Source organism: Aythya fuligula, chromosome 2 (genome assembly GCF_009819795.1).
Source record: "Aythya fuligula isolate bAytFul2 chromosome 2, bAytFul2.pri, whole genome shotgun sequence".
Taxonomy (NCBI): Eukaryota; Metazoa; Chordata; class Aves; order Anseriformes; family Anatidae; genus Aythya; species Aythya fuligula.
In genome coordinates, this window is record NC_045560.1 from 19,678,841 (window position 1) to 19,695,368 (window position 16,528).

At 36.8% G+C, this 16,528-nt stretch overlaps 1 protein-coding gene across 3 annotated transcripts in view; it reads right to left on the bottom strand.

Moving 5' to 3' along the window:
• The window catches only part of MLLT10 (MLLT10 histone lysine methyltransferase DOT1L cofactor), a 117,509-nt gene that overhangs the window by 55,149 nt on the left and 45,832 nt on the right, over nt 1-16,528 (bottom strand). For 2 of the 3 annotated variants that reach the window (XM_032181515.1, XM_032181516.1), the window contains exons 8-10: nt 11,249-11,344; nt 4,486-4,741; nt 2,271-2,837 (exon numbers count right to left, since the gene is read on the bottom strand). In XM_032181515.1, coding sequence (XP_032037406.1) covers nt 2,271-2,837; nt 4,486-4,741; nt 11,249-11,344 — 919 coding nt within the window. Of the gene's footprint in view, nt 1-2,270; nt 2,838-4,485; nt 4,742-11,248; nt 11,345-14,922; nt 14,974-16,528 lie in introns of all 3 variants that reach the window. The other variant, XM_032181513.1, reaches the window with a different exon arrangement.

The window sequence follows — 16,528 nt, forward strand, 5'->3', positions numbered from 1 at the left end:
AAATTTAAAAAAAAAAGAGGAAATTGTTGACAAAGTGCCTCAAATGCTCCACTTAGCATGGTCTCACTAATCCCTGATTCTGCTTCTTTAAAATAATACATTAAGGATTCAGTATGATTCGGTATGAACTTTTTGGCTCGACTTCCTCTACATTTCTTCTCACTACATTTACATGATACTTGGCTCAAATAGTTTAGATTCACTTGTCCTATTTTGTTACCGGACAATACACAGACATCTCAAAGGAAGGGAAAAATCAGCGTATCGTACATGAGAAGATGTATGCTTCTGATAATACTAATAACACTCACGTGCCCTTCCTCATTGTAACAAAATTGTAAATGGACTGCTAAACCCAGAAAATGCTTATGATGAAGTGAGGAAAGCAGCACTACAACCAAAAGAAAGAGAGGAAAACAGCGAGAAGAATACATTAAAACAATATGCCCAGACTCAAACATAAGCTTGTGGATGAATTTGGAGCTCAAAGGCAGATTTCCCATCTGGTTTTGCTTCTTTGGGTTTTGTGGGCTTTTTTTGTTTTGTTTTGGGGAGGGGGAGGTTGCTTGTTTATACATATGTTCTTCAGCACCTTTTTAAATAGCGCTGGCTTGGAGGGCAGGGCTAATGGTGGGGAGCAAGAATCTAAGTTTGCTTAACCGAGGTGAAATTCGACGCTCCATATCATGATAACTTTAATAAAACTTACATGGTGTTCCCATCCATGTATTTCAAAGCTTTTCACACAATGTGTTTAACATTATAAACAGATGGAGGAACGAGATCTAATAAAGAGGACAAAGGAAGCAAGGATGGACCTGGCCAGAAAAAGGCCTGCTGTAGGAGCTGACAAGACCAGAATATTCTGGGACCATTATAAAGCAGGAAATACAGGTCATTTTCTTCAAAATAAGAGCTTGTACTTCCATCTGTTACCTCAGATAAAACACACCTCAAATGGATTATAGAGGAATAAGAAAGTTTAGACTCATCAGGATACTTATGAGTATCACAACACAGGATACTGTGTTGGGTGATCTCTGACCATAACAAACACGAGGTTTACGTGTTTCTAAAACTGCACTTCAATCAAGATAGACAGTGAGCTAGGAAGTTTTGCCACATACCATTTCACCCTATCAATTTCTATGCAGAGAAAATATTTTTTTAATACTTTCTATTGCTACTGCTATTATTACCCTCAATAAAAATCATTATTTGCCTACAACTAACAAGGACTTAAGTATTTTTGAGATCAAGGTGCAGTTCTTACGTATCTTCCTTGTTCTGAAGCAAATATGAAGGCTTTGCTTTTTAAAGCATATATATTTTTAAACTTACATATTGCATACAGTGAAAACCATGTAAAAGAATAAAAACCTGCCCATAACCAAATATTGAAGTTTCATTTCTCCTTTGCCCTCAAAAAAAGAAAATGAACCCAAAAAAAAAGAACTAGAACAATAAAAAATGATAAAATTTTCAAGTTATGAGTATCAGATACTTTGTTTGCTATTGTTTTCAACCAAATATAAAGACCTCAAGGGAAACTTCAAAGCAAGACAGACTTCAGTAAATACAGTATTCTGCAACATCATTCCACACACAGATTTACTGGAAACAGAAAGCCTCTCACAGCCCAAATCATATATACATTTAGAATAGAGGAAGAACAAACCGGCCAATTTCAATTGGAAAAAAGTACACAAGGGCATGAAATCATCATCTGGCTACACAGGAGTCCAGATTCAGAAATATCCTCTTATGTGTTTAAACTAATGACTCCATACACACCTTTTGGTTTTTTAATTAATTGAGCTAAGTTGAAAAAGAAAAAAGATTTCGGGACAGTCAGCACAGCTGATATGCTTGAGTACTGATTTTGTTTTCTCTAAGTAAAAAAAAAAAAAAAAAAAAAAAAAACATACAGGCTATATGTAGTCTGCATATACCATCTCTTAATTTAGTTAAGCCTGTCACTCGGTTTCCACAGCACCTGTTTTCATACAACTTAATTTTTCCCCCCCACAGCCTCAAAAGCTGCATTCATCTCATATATAGGTCAATACACAGGTCAACCTGGTACAGCCACCTACTATGTATTGCCATCTATCTATGGAACAAAACTTAACTCTTCCAACCATTACACTCTTAATTTTGACCTTTTTTTCCCCTAATGTTACTCTGTTGTTGAAAAGCATACTCAGAATTAAGGCTAAAATAACAAAGATGTCTTCTGAGATAAGAAAATAAGTCCAACAAATGCCTACCTGAACCCACTGGAGATGAGCCAACACTAAGACTTTGTAAACTTCCATTCCTGAGCAAAGTTGGAGATTTTTGAAGACCAGAGCTCGTCACACTTCCTGCAGCAGAAGCCACAGACGAAGTTGGGGAAGCAGAAGAAACTGAAAGATGGGAAATACTTTCTTGACTTTTATTTCCTTTGGGTCTACCAGGCCCATGTTTACTTTGCTTATTTCCTTTCCGTTTCTTCTCCGTTACAGTTTCTTCTTCTATTCCAGAAGTTTGAGCTCGTTTGTATGCTGTAGAAGTAAGGCTTGAATTACCTATGTCTCCAGGTGAGCTGTCAAAGTTTTTAGATTGGGAAACAGCTGATGATGAAGGGAGACCAATTAAGGATGTGAAACAATTGACAGCCCCCTCTTGACTCCCAGTCTCTCCTTTATGTACATCTTTGGTTGACGAAGTCTGTTGAGAATGAGTGAAACTATCATTTCGCAGATCTGTTTCTGTAAAACTCAAAAAATCCTGGGGAGACTGAACTGAACTTCCAGAAGATGACTTTATGCTGCTAGGAGTGCCCAAAAAGCTTCCTAAAGAAAAAGAAAAAATACAAAAATTATTCTTAAACTAGCAGAAAATATTAATATCATAGAACACAAAAACTCTCAAGTAAAAGGACTTCATGGAAAGCGTCACCAACAGCTAAAAAATCTGTTCTTAAAATGACTCACTGTTTCTACTGTTGATCTTCCCTCTGCAAGATCTGAATCTCAGATTTTCATTATTAAGTTTGAGGGCACAAGCCAGGCAAAAGTGAATAAAAGGAGAATAACAACTTTTTTTTTTTTTTTTAATAGAAAAACCACCTTTGATATCCCTTGTTTTGAAACCATAACAAACATCTAGTATAAGTCACAGCAAGATTTCTCTTTTTAAACACTTTCAAATAAAAAGAAGGCAGCTGATAAAACGTGCTGTGATCACATCTACACTGTGCCTGCAATCTTCCTTGCCATTCTACCTAAATAAGGGGTCTGACACAGGTCAGGGGAACAGCAATTGCACTTAATTTATCCTGGCTGAGGAGGTGTTCCACAGAAGAGGTATTTTTCAAAAGGACAGGAAAGGAAGTGGAGCAAAGTGTATAAAATTGGCATTTTAAGACTTCTTTACATTGTCAGAGAATCATACAGATCTTTTGTGTAATAGAATTGCATTGCTTCTGTAATATTTGGAGTGCAGTCATTTCAACGCTGCATTAGCACATGCAAGGCAGAAAATGAAGCAAGTTAGGAAATCCAAACACCAATTTACTTTCATTGACATTCAGTAATTTATTAGGGGTGAGCGTATGTGGGTACTGTTTTCCAAAATTTTAACTGGTGACCGCTATCCCGCCAAGAAAATACTTCTAAATATGACACTAAATATTAAAAAATGAAATTAATTATAATTTAATTTAAAAATAAAATTTGCATCACTAATTTAAAAATCATAAAAGGTGTTGTTCTGTATTTTAAGTAACTTAATTTAATGCGGCTTTAAAGAAATTTCATGCATGTAATAAAGATCTATTTTGCTACCTGCAGTGGGTATGATTTTTCTTTAGACATGAGATTCTAGAATACAATTTTAGAAGTTTTGAAAATATAAACAAAAAACACTTCAGTATTTCAAATGAAAAAAAATAAAAACTGAAAATTAGACAAATTTGGAAGTGCTCATTGCACAATAGTAAAAATTAAAACTCAAAGAGCAACATCCCTAACTTTGAAGTGGTATATTTTAAATGCCTGTATCTTGAAAAATTATTTAGCAGTCATCACATCCTATACATTACTAGTTTTGCTCTAATATGGACTAATTAAAACAAATTTGTATGATTCCCTTAAAGAGCTAAAACAATGCTCTACTCAATTTCATATGCTGAATGTTACCCCCAGACCAACTTTTCAGCAGACAAGAAACTTCTGGTTTTTAGCAGTTAAAGAAAATACCCTAACAACCTAAACAAAAGTATCACCTTTGCCCTTTAAAGATGCACGACCTTCTTTTTCATGTTATGACAATAAACACTTTTTCCTGAAAAAAAGTTATGTTTTCCCAAGTGAAACAACATTCTCATTATTGAGGATAAAGGATGAGCTACTTCTCAATATGTAATCTGTTTTAAATATGTAAGATTTCTGTCTAATTCACGTCAAAGCAAAAGAAGTATTACTGTGGAACGATTAATACCTTGCTGAAAAGGGCTAGCTGCAGTCACAGTTGTTCCTGGATTTCTTCCAGCACCAGGCTTTCTTCCCCTCTGACCTGAGCTGTGACCTGCAGATTTCTTCCCTTTGCTCTCTGACCCTCTAGCCTCTGAAGAATCTTTTCCACTTGAAACGTGCGTAGAAACTTCCTGGAAATTTGCATTTGTAAATCGAGCCGTGGTATCTTCCAACCGCTTCAAGGAGCCTGACATGGAGTTGTTGCTAGTGCTTGTGTATGTCTAGCATCGTGACAAGAAAAGAATTCAAGAAAAGAAACAGTAAGGTCACCTGTAACAACCTATGTACACAACTAGAATGCTACAGGAGCTGTAGTTTCTGCTGAATTAAAATAGAATTAAGAATTCAATCGAGAATTAAAACAGATTATTTTATACGAAGAATAGTCAATTACTAATTATTTAGCTCAGTAACAGTACCGCCAGATCATTTATTACCAATTAGAGCAATCTGTGGAAGCCTACTTGATGACTTACCTACCACAGCTAACACAAAGCTATTAGTTTTGCTATACAAAACATCAGTAATCAGTAATGGCACTTTAACACTATACAAAATCATAGAAACAGTTCTATAGACTTGCTAGTATATTCAATTTTACTCATCTGATAATCCTATTTATGTCAGTAGAACTACTCACGGTACACCAAGTTCAGAACGTGCACATATTTTTCTATGCCAAGGGCTGGAAAAAGTTGCATGGTATCAAAATTATTTTTACCATTTGAGGAAGAGAATCTTTGAATTGCCATTGCCATAAGGCCAAGATTCTTAATCCTCAGATATGTATTTTAGTGCACACTACATACATGCTGCACTTGTGTGTGTATATATACACACACATCTTGCATGTGAGTTTTTCCATGTCTACTCACACAGCTTATTAATGTTTTGGAAAATATGAAATATCTTACATATGTTCTTATACACTTACAGGCTTAAAAGAAACCACTGTTTCAAATAACAAACAATGTTCAAATACTCAGGTAACTGGCAATAGCAGAAGGTACATACAATTAATTGTTAAGTTTGTCAACACACGTGATTGAAGTGCATAAAATTTTTGTGAAAAAAAAAAATGCTCAAATCAGCATAAACTTTGTTGGAAATTTTTACTGAGATCAATGGATTAATCTTGTATAAATGGTTATTCAAATATAATGTTGTTATTTTTACTGCTTCATGTTAAAAACTAGAAGAAAAAAGATACTTTAAAAAGACCTGTATGCAGCACAGTCAAACTGGAAACATTGTTCAACCTGCAGTGGATCTGATGAAGACTTCAGAACATAAGAATTTGTATTTTTAAAACTTTATAGTCTCATCATGAAACCAACATTAACTGTAACAACCCTGACTCCACTTACATCTTTGCTTCCCATCATCACACCAGCCTTCCCTCAGACAATAGCTTCTTTAAAACATGGAAATTGCTTGACCTGAATTCTGCTAGTCTGTTGTTTTAGTCTATGTTTTTTGTTGTTTTGTTTTCAACTTGTTTCATACAAGCACTGTAAACCACTTTCCAAACTTCAACAGGTAAGTTAACCCAAATTACTCCAAAGGGAGCACAACAACAGACAAATCTGAGGGGTTCAAACTGGTTGGACTTCATGCTTCATTTTAGAGGTGCCTCCATCTCCATCCAGAATAGGCCAACACAGATGACAAAACTCACTCTTGAAGCACTTTCCCCCCTCTGAGGCTCTCTAGCCCCCTGCATCACACCTATGTGACCTAGTGTATTAAAAAGCCATGCAAAGACGCTTCCAAACTCTTCATTCATGAGTGAAAAGAAGCAGAGGGCAGCCTAAATAGAAAGTAGTAACACCGAGAACCCTTCCGACTTGAAGGTGCAAAGGTAACAGTGGTCTCCGTGTTACCATTAAACCAAGAATTACCAAACGATGTTTCACGTTGTCATACTGTTCAGTCAGTGTTATTTTTAGTATCCATAGCAAGCCAAACCAGTAAAATGAACCTCACCATATAATAATTTAATGAAAAATACACATCTTTATGAACATGTGGAAAGGATCTGTAAGGTATCCGCTGGCATGAAACAAGCTGTGCGCAGCCCAACTAAAATCCAACTCCTTTTTAAGCTAGCAAAGAAGTTATTTTCATTTACCTAACTAGAAAGGAAAAACATAGCGCTTCAAAATTGCAAATATGGCCCTATTATGAACTGCAATAAAAATATATTAGGGATTTTCTGAATAACAGCAAAGAGGGATTATCAGTTTAAGTCTGTTAAAGTACAACACTAAGAGTAATTTACCTCACATTGATGTTACTCTATTGGTAACAGTTCTTAATGAACATGGAGCCAATTCTAAGGTAAGTTTAGCAGTTAACTTTCTGAACTATTACGAAGTCCTCAAGTATGCTCTACTTTCCTGAAACTGATGTGTCACCTGACCTGTGTTAAGAAGCAGTGGTTCAAATTTGGGTCATTTGAACAAAGGGTTTCCAGACACGCTACAACCCACCCCCCTCCAAGTCAGCTTTTTCTAGGATCTTCGATTTCTCCTCTTACCCAATTCCTTCCGTTCCTAATCCTCACCTCCTTCCCACTCAGTTCAATATTAACTGCAAAAAGAAATCTATAGAGATATCAACAATCACAGTTTGATGTTACCTAGCATCTCTTCTTCATTACTGAGGGGGGGATATTTTTTCATTTGTAGTCACTACGAAGGTAAGAATAATATGATTCAGCTATTAACACCAATGAAATATTCAAAGACTGCACGTCTGAATCCTGCTCGCAGCAGACCGGAGAACACGCATGCACATAGCAGTTCTGCTTTTGGAAGTTTTGCTCCAGCAGGTGCTGTGACATATTCTGAATAAACATCTAGATTTCAGCATATCTTGCACACCACTGCGATGCGACAGACATGAAGGAAAATAAAATGGTATCATTTGGTCAGTAACTTTTCTTTCCAGATTGTGTTGTTCACTTTAAGGAGTTAATTAAAGCAAAATGCCTTAAAACAGATCCGCTTCTGAGATCAAAGTGCAGCACAAACTTTAGATTATTACGCTAACTGGTTCATAAAATAATGTACCCACTCCCAAATTTTTATTTTTTTTTTCTAAAATGCTACACTCTAGGAGAGGAAGACCTAATACAAATGTCACTGAAGGAAAAAAACACCACCAACAGAAACAGTACTACACCATGGCAAAGCTACATTGGTTTGGTTTTTTTCTGAGGTCATAAGAGGGTGAGAACTTCTTTGGTTACTTAATAACTGGCTTCGGTCTCTGCAGTCCTCTGGAGCTTCCCCTGCCTTCCCCACTTCCCCCAGCACATGCCTTTTAAATGGGACACGCAGCTGGAGGCTTCCCCCTTCGCTGCTCACACTGCAGTCAGTCATTTCCCTTTGCTTCAGTACAAACATCCCCCAAAAACAGAGATTACTCAGCTCTTGGCCCCAAAATCCGTTCCTCGGTTTATTTGGGAGGTATTAAATAACCAGCTCATGAACGTTAAACCTGTTCTCAAAGTCAGTATTTGCTACTGCAAGTACCAAGCTAACTCTGTGCACATCACAGTGCCTTTATTACTCCTCATAAACCAGTTTGCAGTTTTTTTCCTTAAACTTCACTTTCCTGTTGCCAACTCGGTACAGAGAGCTATGGTCACTTTGATACCTCACATTTATCACTGTGCACACTGAAGCGAATATTGAAAGCGAGTACAGCAAGGCTTAAAAACTTCTGGCAAAGCTTTAGTTTCACTGCAAAGGCATGACCATCGTTCTGAATGCACACAGTGCATCCCAACGCTTGGGAAGCCTTCAGCCCTAACCCTTGCAGAGCAGGGGAGGACCGCAGCAGGCAGCATCCACAGATGTGCCAGATGGTAGGAGAGCGGTCCAAGCAGACAAACAAACAAAAAGCCATGCACACATACCCCCCCACAGCCCACAAACCCCTCACTACTGTAGGATAGCAACGTTCAATCACAGCTAATGGAGATTTCCCTGCTCCTTCCCTTCCCTCCTCTACCCTACTGCAGCAAAGGCCAAGCACCTCCCTTGGGAGCCACGCTGGGCTGATACCAGGGTGAGCTGAGAAGGATTTATCACCAGTATCTCTACTGGTAAAAATACAGCTTAGTTAGCTGCACTTTCTGCTCCCAGGGCCTTTTAAAGTATTTAGTCACTGGCTACAATTTGAAAGCAGATTACTGCTTTGCATATCGGGGCATGCTTTTGTCTTCTTTCTTTAAAGAAAGAACTATACCCAGAAAAATCTGGCTGTCAGGTTTTTTTTCTGATCTGTTAAACCAGATAACACATTTTTAAACTTTCAGTCCAAGCCCAACCTGGCTCACAACCTGAAAAAGAATTTTTTTATGAGGACTAACTAAAAGGTTGGTGGCTCTTACACAGATCCCGTGATCATAAGGGAACAGAATATTCCCATCCAAATAACAGAAATGCTAAGGGAAAGCCTCATCTGAATAGAGAGAAATATTCCAGAAGTTACTCCAGTCCTTAAAACATTCAGTATTTATGCCCCAAAAGACAAGTGAAAAAAATGTTTGTATATATTAATCAGAGTAGTTCATTTCTTATTTCAAAGATTTTCCAATTTGACTGATCCAGGCGAGGTAGTGTTTGCTGAGACATCACAGCAATGCACAAAACTGCCTGTTGGGAGGCACACCCATAGCTGAACACAGCATTTGGACTGGAACTTCATTAAATTTCTTCAAATCCACTTTTACAGAACTAACCAAACCAACTACACCCACACATACAATGTAAACCCTCAGTTTACTCTGTAGCTTTTCAGGAATGTAACTTAAGAAATCACTCATCCGGATAAAAACATCCTCCAAGGCACCACTTACATAAAAGGTCATTACCACTCTTACCAAAAAGGATTTCACTTCTTTAAAAAAGGAAAAGAAAAATTCATTTCATTTCAAATTCCAGTTCCCACAACAGGAAGAATGTGATAGCAGAAGTGATTTACAGAAGTCATAAAATGAAGTATTCACTGCAAAGACAGACTGCTGTGAAAAAGACAGCGAGCCCAAATCAATTCTGCCAACTCTATGTAAAAGCACACACAAAACTACCATATTAGCAAAATATCCTGAACTAAGTATTATTCTCAGAAGGAAACAAGGCTTGTCTAATCATCAAAAATTTTTGAGAACAGTATGAATGGATTTTCTTTAACTTTTACACAAATATATGGCAACATCACTTGTTAGTAACACTTTGTATGATAATTAAGTAACCAAAGGACAAAAGGGATATATATTCAGGAAAGACAAGATCATACATAAACCATACAACTTTTGTTTAGGTCTTGTGCTAAAGAAACTTGCCAAGTAAGAAAATTATTTTACAGGGTATCTTAAAAGAGTTGTTTCAGGACAAATTAATAAAATGAAGTAAAAAAAAAATAATGAAGAATCACATGGACTAGTCAACATTCAATAAAAACCTGTCACATTCACTATTTGCAGTATCTCACATCAAAAGAGCAAAGTGGCAAAGTGACTCTAGTTGTTATTTAAAAATAAAGATAGAATTATCGCGAAATTCAGAAAAACACTGATTAGTAAGTCTCACTTGACTTATCATTATCAACAAGAATACAGAAGAACCAGAAACAAGAGCAGTTTATCAGAAGCGTGAGTCACAAATAACAATGTTAACAGGTACACACCCTCAGGTCAATGCACTTAATACTGAGAACAGAAAAATATGCAAAACATAATAAAAGGTTTCCTTTCTTGGTGATGAATCCTGAAGCTGATACCATTAGCTGATGTACTACTCACAGGGATTAAAGAAAGCTGGTATTTCAATTGTTTTACCCTTTCCTGGTATGGTCTTGGTGTACCACGTGCAAATTGACACATCTGTTGAATCATCTCATCAGCCAAACTACACACAGTTAAAAGCTTCAGCATCCCTTCTAAAAAGCGAAGTATTCTACTACTGATGGCTAATTAATTCAGCCCTGACTCAGATATCAAACATTCCCACGTGAATGGTACAAACATTTTTCCAATTTTGAAGTGAGAAAACTCATTTCTTAACACTGTTGCCCATTCTGTAATATCATTAATATCTTTTCTTTTTTTTCTGTGGATAGCAAAATTGATTACTGTAGTAACCAGAACAGTCAGATTACACAGAAGCATAATCAGAACTGTCTATGTTATTTTATGTTCTATATTGCCCTCTGAGTTAAGTATTTGCTAGAAGATTAACAGGAAAAAAAGACCACAGAAACTAACAGAGCAGATGGCTAAAAAAGATAAATTGGTATTAAAAGTACATGAAGTACAGTTTCATGTACTTTTTACATGAAGTACCATTATTTTCCTAATTCCCAGCTTAAATGCTTACAGGTTCAGTAACAGCTCAGCACACAAAACTGAATTTCAAGGGAAAGATTTTATAAAACTTCTCAAACTACTAAACATAAAATCATTGAAATAAAAGTTACTGAATTATTAGTGGCACCTGATTGGTGCCACTAAATCACTCCCAATTTAACTACAAAAATCTAAGGCTTTCTTCCTAGTATAAACCTTAAAAGTGTTTTTGGACTTTGCATTACAGGAAAATATAACAAGTGTGCTTGAGAACTACAGCATCCTTGCCATTTTAAAACACTAGAATGATAACATTATGAAATTTCAACGTAAGTAACTGAAGTGGAAGAAGAAAAACACATCAACTTACTTTCTCTGTAGTTACAGTAAGAGATGGAACCAAGGATGGCGAAGACTCTGACTGCTTCTTGTATTTTTGCTTGTGTTTATCTTTCTCTTTGTATTTCTGTGAGTTACAAAAGAAAGCATAATCCGGGGTCAGCTTCATCTTTAATGTAATCCACTTTATCTTTCTTGAATTTTGATAAGTGTTAATGAGAGCAAATTATATACTTTTATTTACTTTCAAACTATACAAATTGAAATTCTTCTGTTATAACCAGTATTAATGAATCCACCATCATTAATATCCATAAATCAATTAAGCAGCTAAAAAAAATAGATTAAAAACAAAGACATGGCTTTCTGCTTCCTGTATTTCCACACCTAATTTTCCTGCCTTCACGCATCTCCACACCTGCACGGTATTTTTGTTGGGATATTACAGTACATTAAAGTTTTAGCTTTGGCTCCCCTATTGGCACCTCCATGCATAAGAATGTGAAATGTTATTTCTATGTCATTCCCAAAAAGGTGCATACAATTTATATAATAAATGAATTTTATTATAAATGAATTTTCTATGTTGAACCAAACAAAATACCAAAAGCTATAAAATCATATCCTTTCTAAAAATAATGTATTTATTTATTTATTTTAAACACAACATAAAGCATTGACAGTGTTAAGTTAATTACTTGTTTCAGGCTTTTTGGATAGTGAAAGTAAAAATTTGAAAAAAAAAAAAAAAAAAAAAAAAGAGAGGAAGGATTCAACTGCACCGCAGTCATTTCAATCATTTCTTAAATGCAACAGTCCAAGAAGTGCTACCTCATCCTGCCAAAATACAAGCACGGAGCAGGAGAAAACAAGAGCAACTACATCAAGTTTCCTGTGTCACCATCAAATCTGTTTCAAGCACAACACAGTTGATTCAAAAGCATTTCAGTGGTGCTAGTTACCCAGCTTTCCATGCCATCAGTGCACACGCTTAGATAAACTTGAGTAGCAATTTCACTGAACCCCAAAACAAGCCTCAAGAAAGAAATTATGAAATAGAACTAAGCCACTTCCTATTTGATTTTCATCACTTTAGTAGGAAATTCGAATCACCCTGAAGGATTTTTTTTCATTTACAATTTTGGAGCAAAGAGATTTTCAAATGCTTTAAGATGAAACATTGCAGCACCATCAGTAAACAACAGGAAACAATTCAGTGAACATGTTTTACAATTTCTTCTGTTGACTTTCTAGCGTTTTGTTTGTGTGTGTGTTTTTTTTTGTCATGGGTTTTTGTTTGTTTTACTTCTACCATTATTTTTGTCTGAAAGGCAGAGGACTGTAGAATTCTGGTCAAAAGAACAGTTAAAAAGATTCTGAATTATATTCTGTAATGCACTGAAATCACTTTGATAGCAGTCACAACACAAAAGGATTTGTCATGAAGAAGGAAAGAGGGATACAAAAAAGAGGGGAGAGGAAGGAAGGATTGAAAAAAAGGGGAGGGTGATGTTCAGGAGCATTAGCTTGAAGAGACTTGAACCTGTAAAGAAGATGCTTTAAATCTTATAAAAGAAAACATGAGTAACCACGTCAAATGTCTCCCCCAGACCCAAACACCAACACGCAGTGAGCTAGGACAGGTTACCCAGCTGCTCGCAGATGGCACAGTCGGACATCACTGAGGGCCACTGGCAGGGCACCCCACCCACAGGCCTTTCGCATAGGAAGATCTCGACCCCAGGAGGTCTGATGTCCTAAGCTCTATATTCCCTCCTCCTTTCATGTTATACCTCCTCTGACAAATAATCTCTCCCCCCATCCTGTTTTTTTTTTTTTTTTTTTTCTTTCTACGAAAGTTCAGATGCCCTACTTCTGAATGGGAATTGACTCCAGATGCAAATAACATCAAAGAAGCAGGGCAAATTTCACTGCAGGAAAACCTTTGAAATGAAGGCCCAGATTTTACAAAGATAAGAATAAATGTTTCTGCAACCTGCTGAGAGGAAGAGACATAGCTCCCAACAGGGTGAGCCCTTGCAGTTGCACCTTGTCTCACCCTAAAGACGCATACAAAGTACAGCAAGATCCGCTTCTGGATCCACAGGAAGAGTAACAAGAGGAATATGAACTCCCACAGTATTTAATCAACATGAAAGCTTTCAATCAAGTTGGCCTCAAAGGACACAAACCAATGATCTTTCCGTCCATCAGAAAAAAAGAGACGAACAGCCGGTCCTTCATGGCAATTCACTGAGCTTTTTGTCTGGCCTCTGGTCAGCCACAGCTCCTGAGACAAACATTTATCCTGAAAGCCACATGGAAAGCCACCATTCTAGAGAAAGTAATAACAGCAACTGTCTGACCATAAAGCAAATCTCTACTGGATGGAAAAAAAAAAAAGGAAAAAAAATATACGTTAAAAGGACTGAAAATAGGGCTGCTAGTAAGTGGAGCACTGAGGGCACGCAGAACCCCCTTACACCATGCATACCCCTTACATACTAAAACTTCTTTAAAAAAAAAAAAAAAAAAAAAAAACAGGAATGAGTTCAATTATTCCGAACAGAATACATCCTGTAAAAAACAAGAGTTTGCAGAAAAACATTGTAAGGAACATTAATAAATATGGGACCAGCTACAGAACTGGCAAAGCAACCTTCAGTCCTGGTTCACAAATGGGCAGCTCATCAGACCAGGTTCAGGCAGCTCCTGAACCCTTTCTTACTGTAAGAAAAAGATGAGGTCTGATTGCCAGCCAGCCATTGCATAAGCAGCTGTAGTATTATTTGTCCTAGAAGACAAATAGCCCTGATTGATGATGTAGCTAAACAAAATACAAAGTACCCAGAGTTCATACGTCGTGATTAATCAGAAAGCTCTATTTACCAGGGGGCAGCTCATTTGGGGCTTTTGTTTCTTACCTACAAAACTATGTAATACCTTCTTAATTAAAATAACTACATGCTGCAAAGTAAGAAAACAAATGGGGTCCAAGGGTTCTGGAATTCTACAGCACCTCCTGTTCGTTGCCTTCTTTGGGGGGGGGGGGGGGGGGGGGGGGGGAAAAAACAGCAACAAGGCACATCTCAATGGTGTCTATTTCTTCTACAAAGACCAGATATACAAGACAATTAAATAATATGATTTCACAAATACAGTTTGGTTCCAGCTCTTTGGTTTTTCGTTGTTTATTTTTTGTTCTGTTAAGCTCTTTCACACCTTGGAGTATCCACATTACTCCAAAGACCAGCACTTGTCCACTCATTTTCTTTAACATACTTCCAGATTACCAAATGAAAGTATCTCATCAAAATATCAAGTTAATATATTTGTATCATTTTATTTAGCTCTAATCTGCTACCAACAGAGTAAGTGTTATCACATCCAGGTTTCCCAGGCTGGACCTCAATCTCCAGGAAGACTGAATTAAGCAAGTGATCACTTTTTTCAGTTCAGATGGAATGGATGACTTCAGCTTTTCCCTAACAGCATACATTTATAACGTTCCCACATGTAAGAATCATTTAATTTGTTAAAAGGTAAGTACACTTATTTGCAATTCATTTTTGTCTCTGGAATGCATCGATTTCCTCAGAAGACGTTTCAACAGTACTTCGTATCATGAAAGTATGTTTTGAAGTTTGGCATTTAACAGTTTCCCATTACAAAAAAATAAAAATAAAATCTTGGCCCCTCTCTCACCTGTCCCATGCTGTGTAGTTTTTCAGACCTTCTATGTGCCAGCCCAAACTTCTACAATAGCAGCAAAAAGAAAAAAAAATCAAAGTGGATAGTTTTCTGCTGTTTTAGTAAGTTAGGTTATTTTGGTGAATAAGTCTAAGACAGTAACAGGGACATGAAGAAGCAGACGCAGAATACAGCTCACCTGCCTGCAGAACAGGAGACTAACCACTGGAATTACCAAAGCACATGCACGCTATCAGCAAGCACCACTGCTTGGCCCTTCAAACAAAGCTGCTTGGCTGACCTTGGAGTATTCCATTTTTACCCTCTTCTCCATCACAGAAATCACCACCCCTACTGCTTTTGGCTGTCCCAAGTTCCCATGGAGTTAACATTTTCAAATTTAACTCCCTTAGCGATTCCTGTAAGCAACACCATCTGAATGTCTAAATCACCATTCTTTCACCACTATTTTTGACTCCCTCAAATAACTTCAATGTATCTGAATGTTGTGTTATCACAGAGTATTCATATTGGTACTACTGTTATTCCGGGATTTTCTGCACCATCTTTCCATCCCTGAAGCTTGTAAATCCATGGCTGTCACCATCACAACTAGCATGTTCAATAAAAAGCTGTGTATAGCTCTTGCAAATCCCCAATACAAGACCTATTTGGCTCTTACTAGTGACTGGAAGCTTTTAGTGATACGGCCACAACAATTCCAGAATGAAAGATGCCCATGGTCCACACGTCCCATGTCCAAATCCTAATTTATCTTGTTCTGACACAAACAGCCCTAGGTAAGGCATTCAACTATCATTTTAAACGGAATAAACCACAGCAGGAAAATTAAATGCAGTGGCAGTGCTGCTACGGTCACAGCAGTGAAAGGATATAGACACAGGGTGGTTTCCAGGAAGAGGTGGAACAGTACTGCTGCCGTTATTCAGGTAGCTACCGATTCAGCTCTAGGCATAAAACTTGTTACCAAGTACCAGTCCTTGAAACAGTTACTTAAAAGACTCCAAAAACTCATTTCAATACAGTGCTAATGGTCAGAATTTTAACTGTCAGTCATTAACAGATTCAAAACTTGGCAATATAAACGCCATCCAAAACTTCCCTACAAGGCTAACATACAACAAATCTTGCTCAGACAAGCTATTTTTCCTTTGATATTTAAAATATCTTTCTCTTGTTATTTAGACAAAGACATATTGAACAAACAGAATCAAAATCAAGCAGACCTATGACCTATAATGACCAATTTTTAATGTTCAGGTGTCATTTAGTTTTCCAATTAAGACAAACTACATTGCATAATTTTCTCAAGCAAGAAATATCCAAGTTGCATCCAATTTCAGCTTACTTTTTACCCCCGTTGTTCCAAGCACCTCTCCTCTATCTTATAACGTGGCAGAGTTCCACCAGTAGGGAGTTAAGCAAAGGATGCTCCAACACACTGAACTTGAAGATCAAAAATCACAATCTCTCAAAAAGTCTACTTCAAAGTTTTTGAAGCTGTTGATGAAATTAAATAATGTCATAATAACACACATAATGAAGAAAATAAATAAAATTAACATCTAATAATACCTGAAGTATATAATGGCTATTTTTA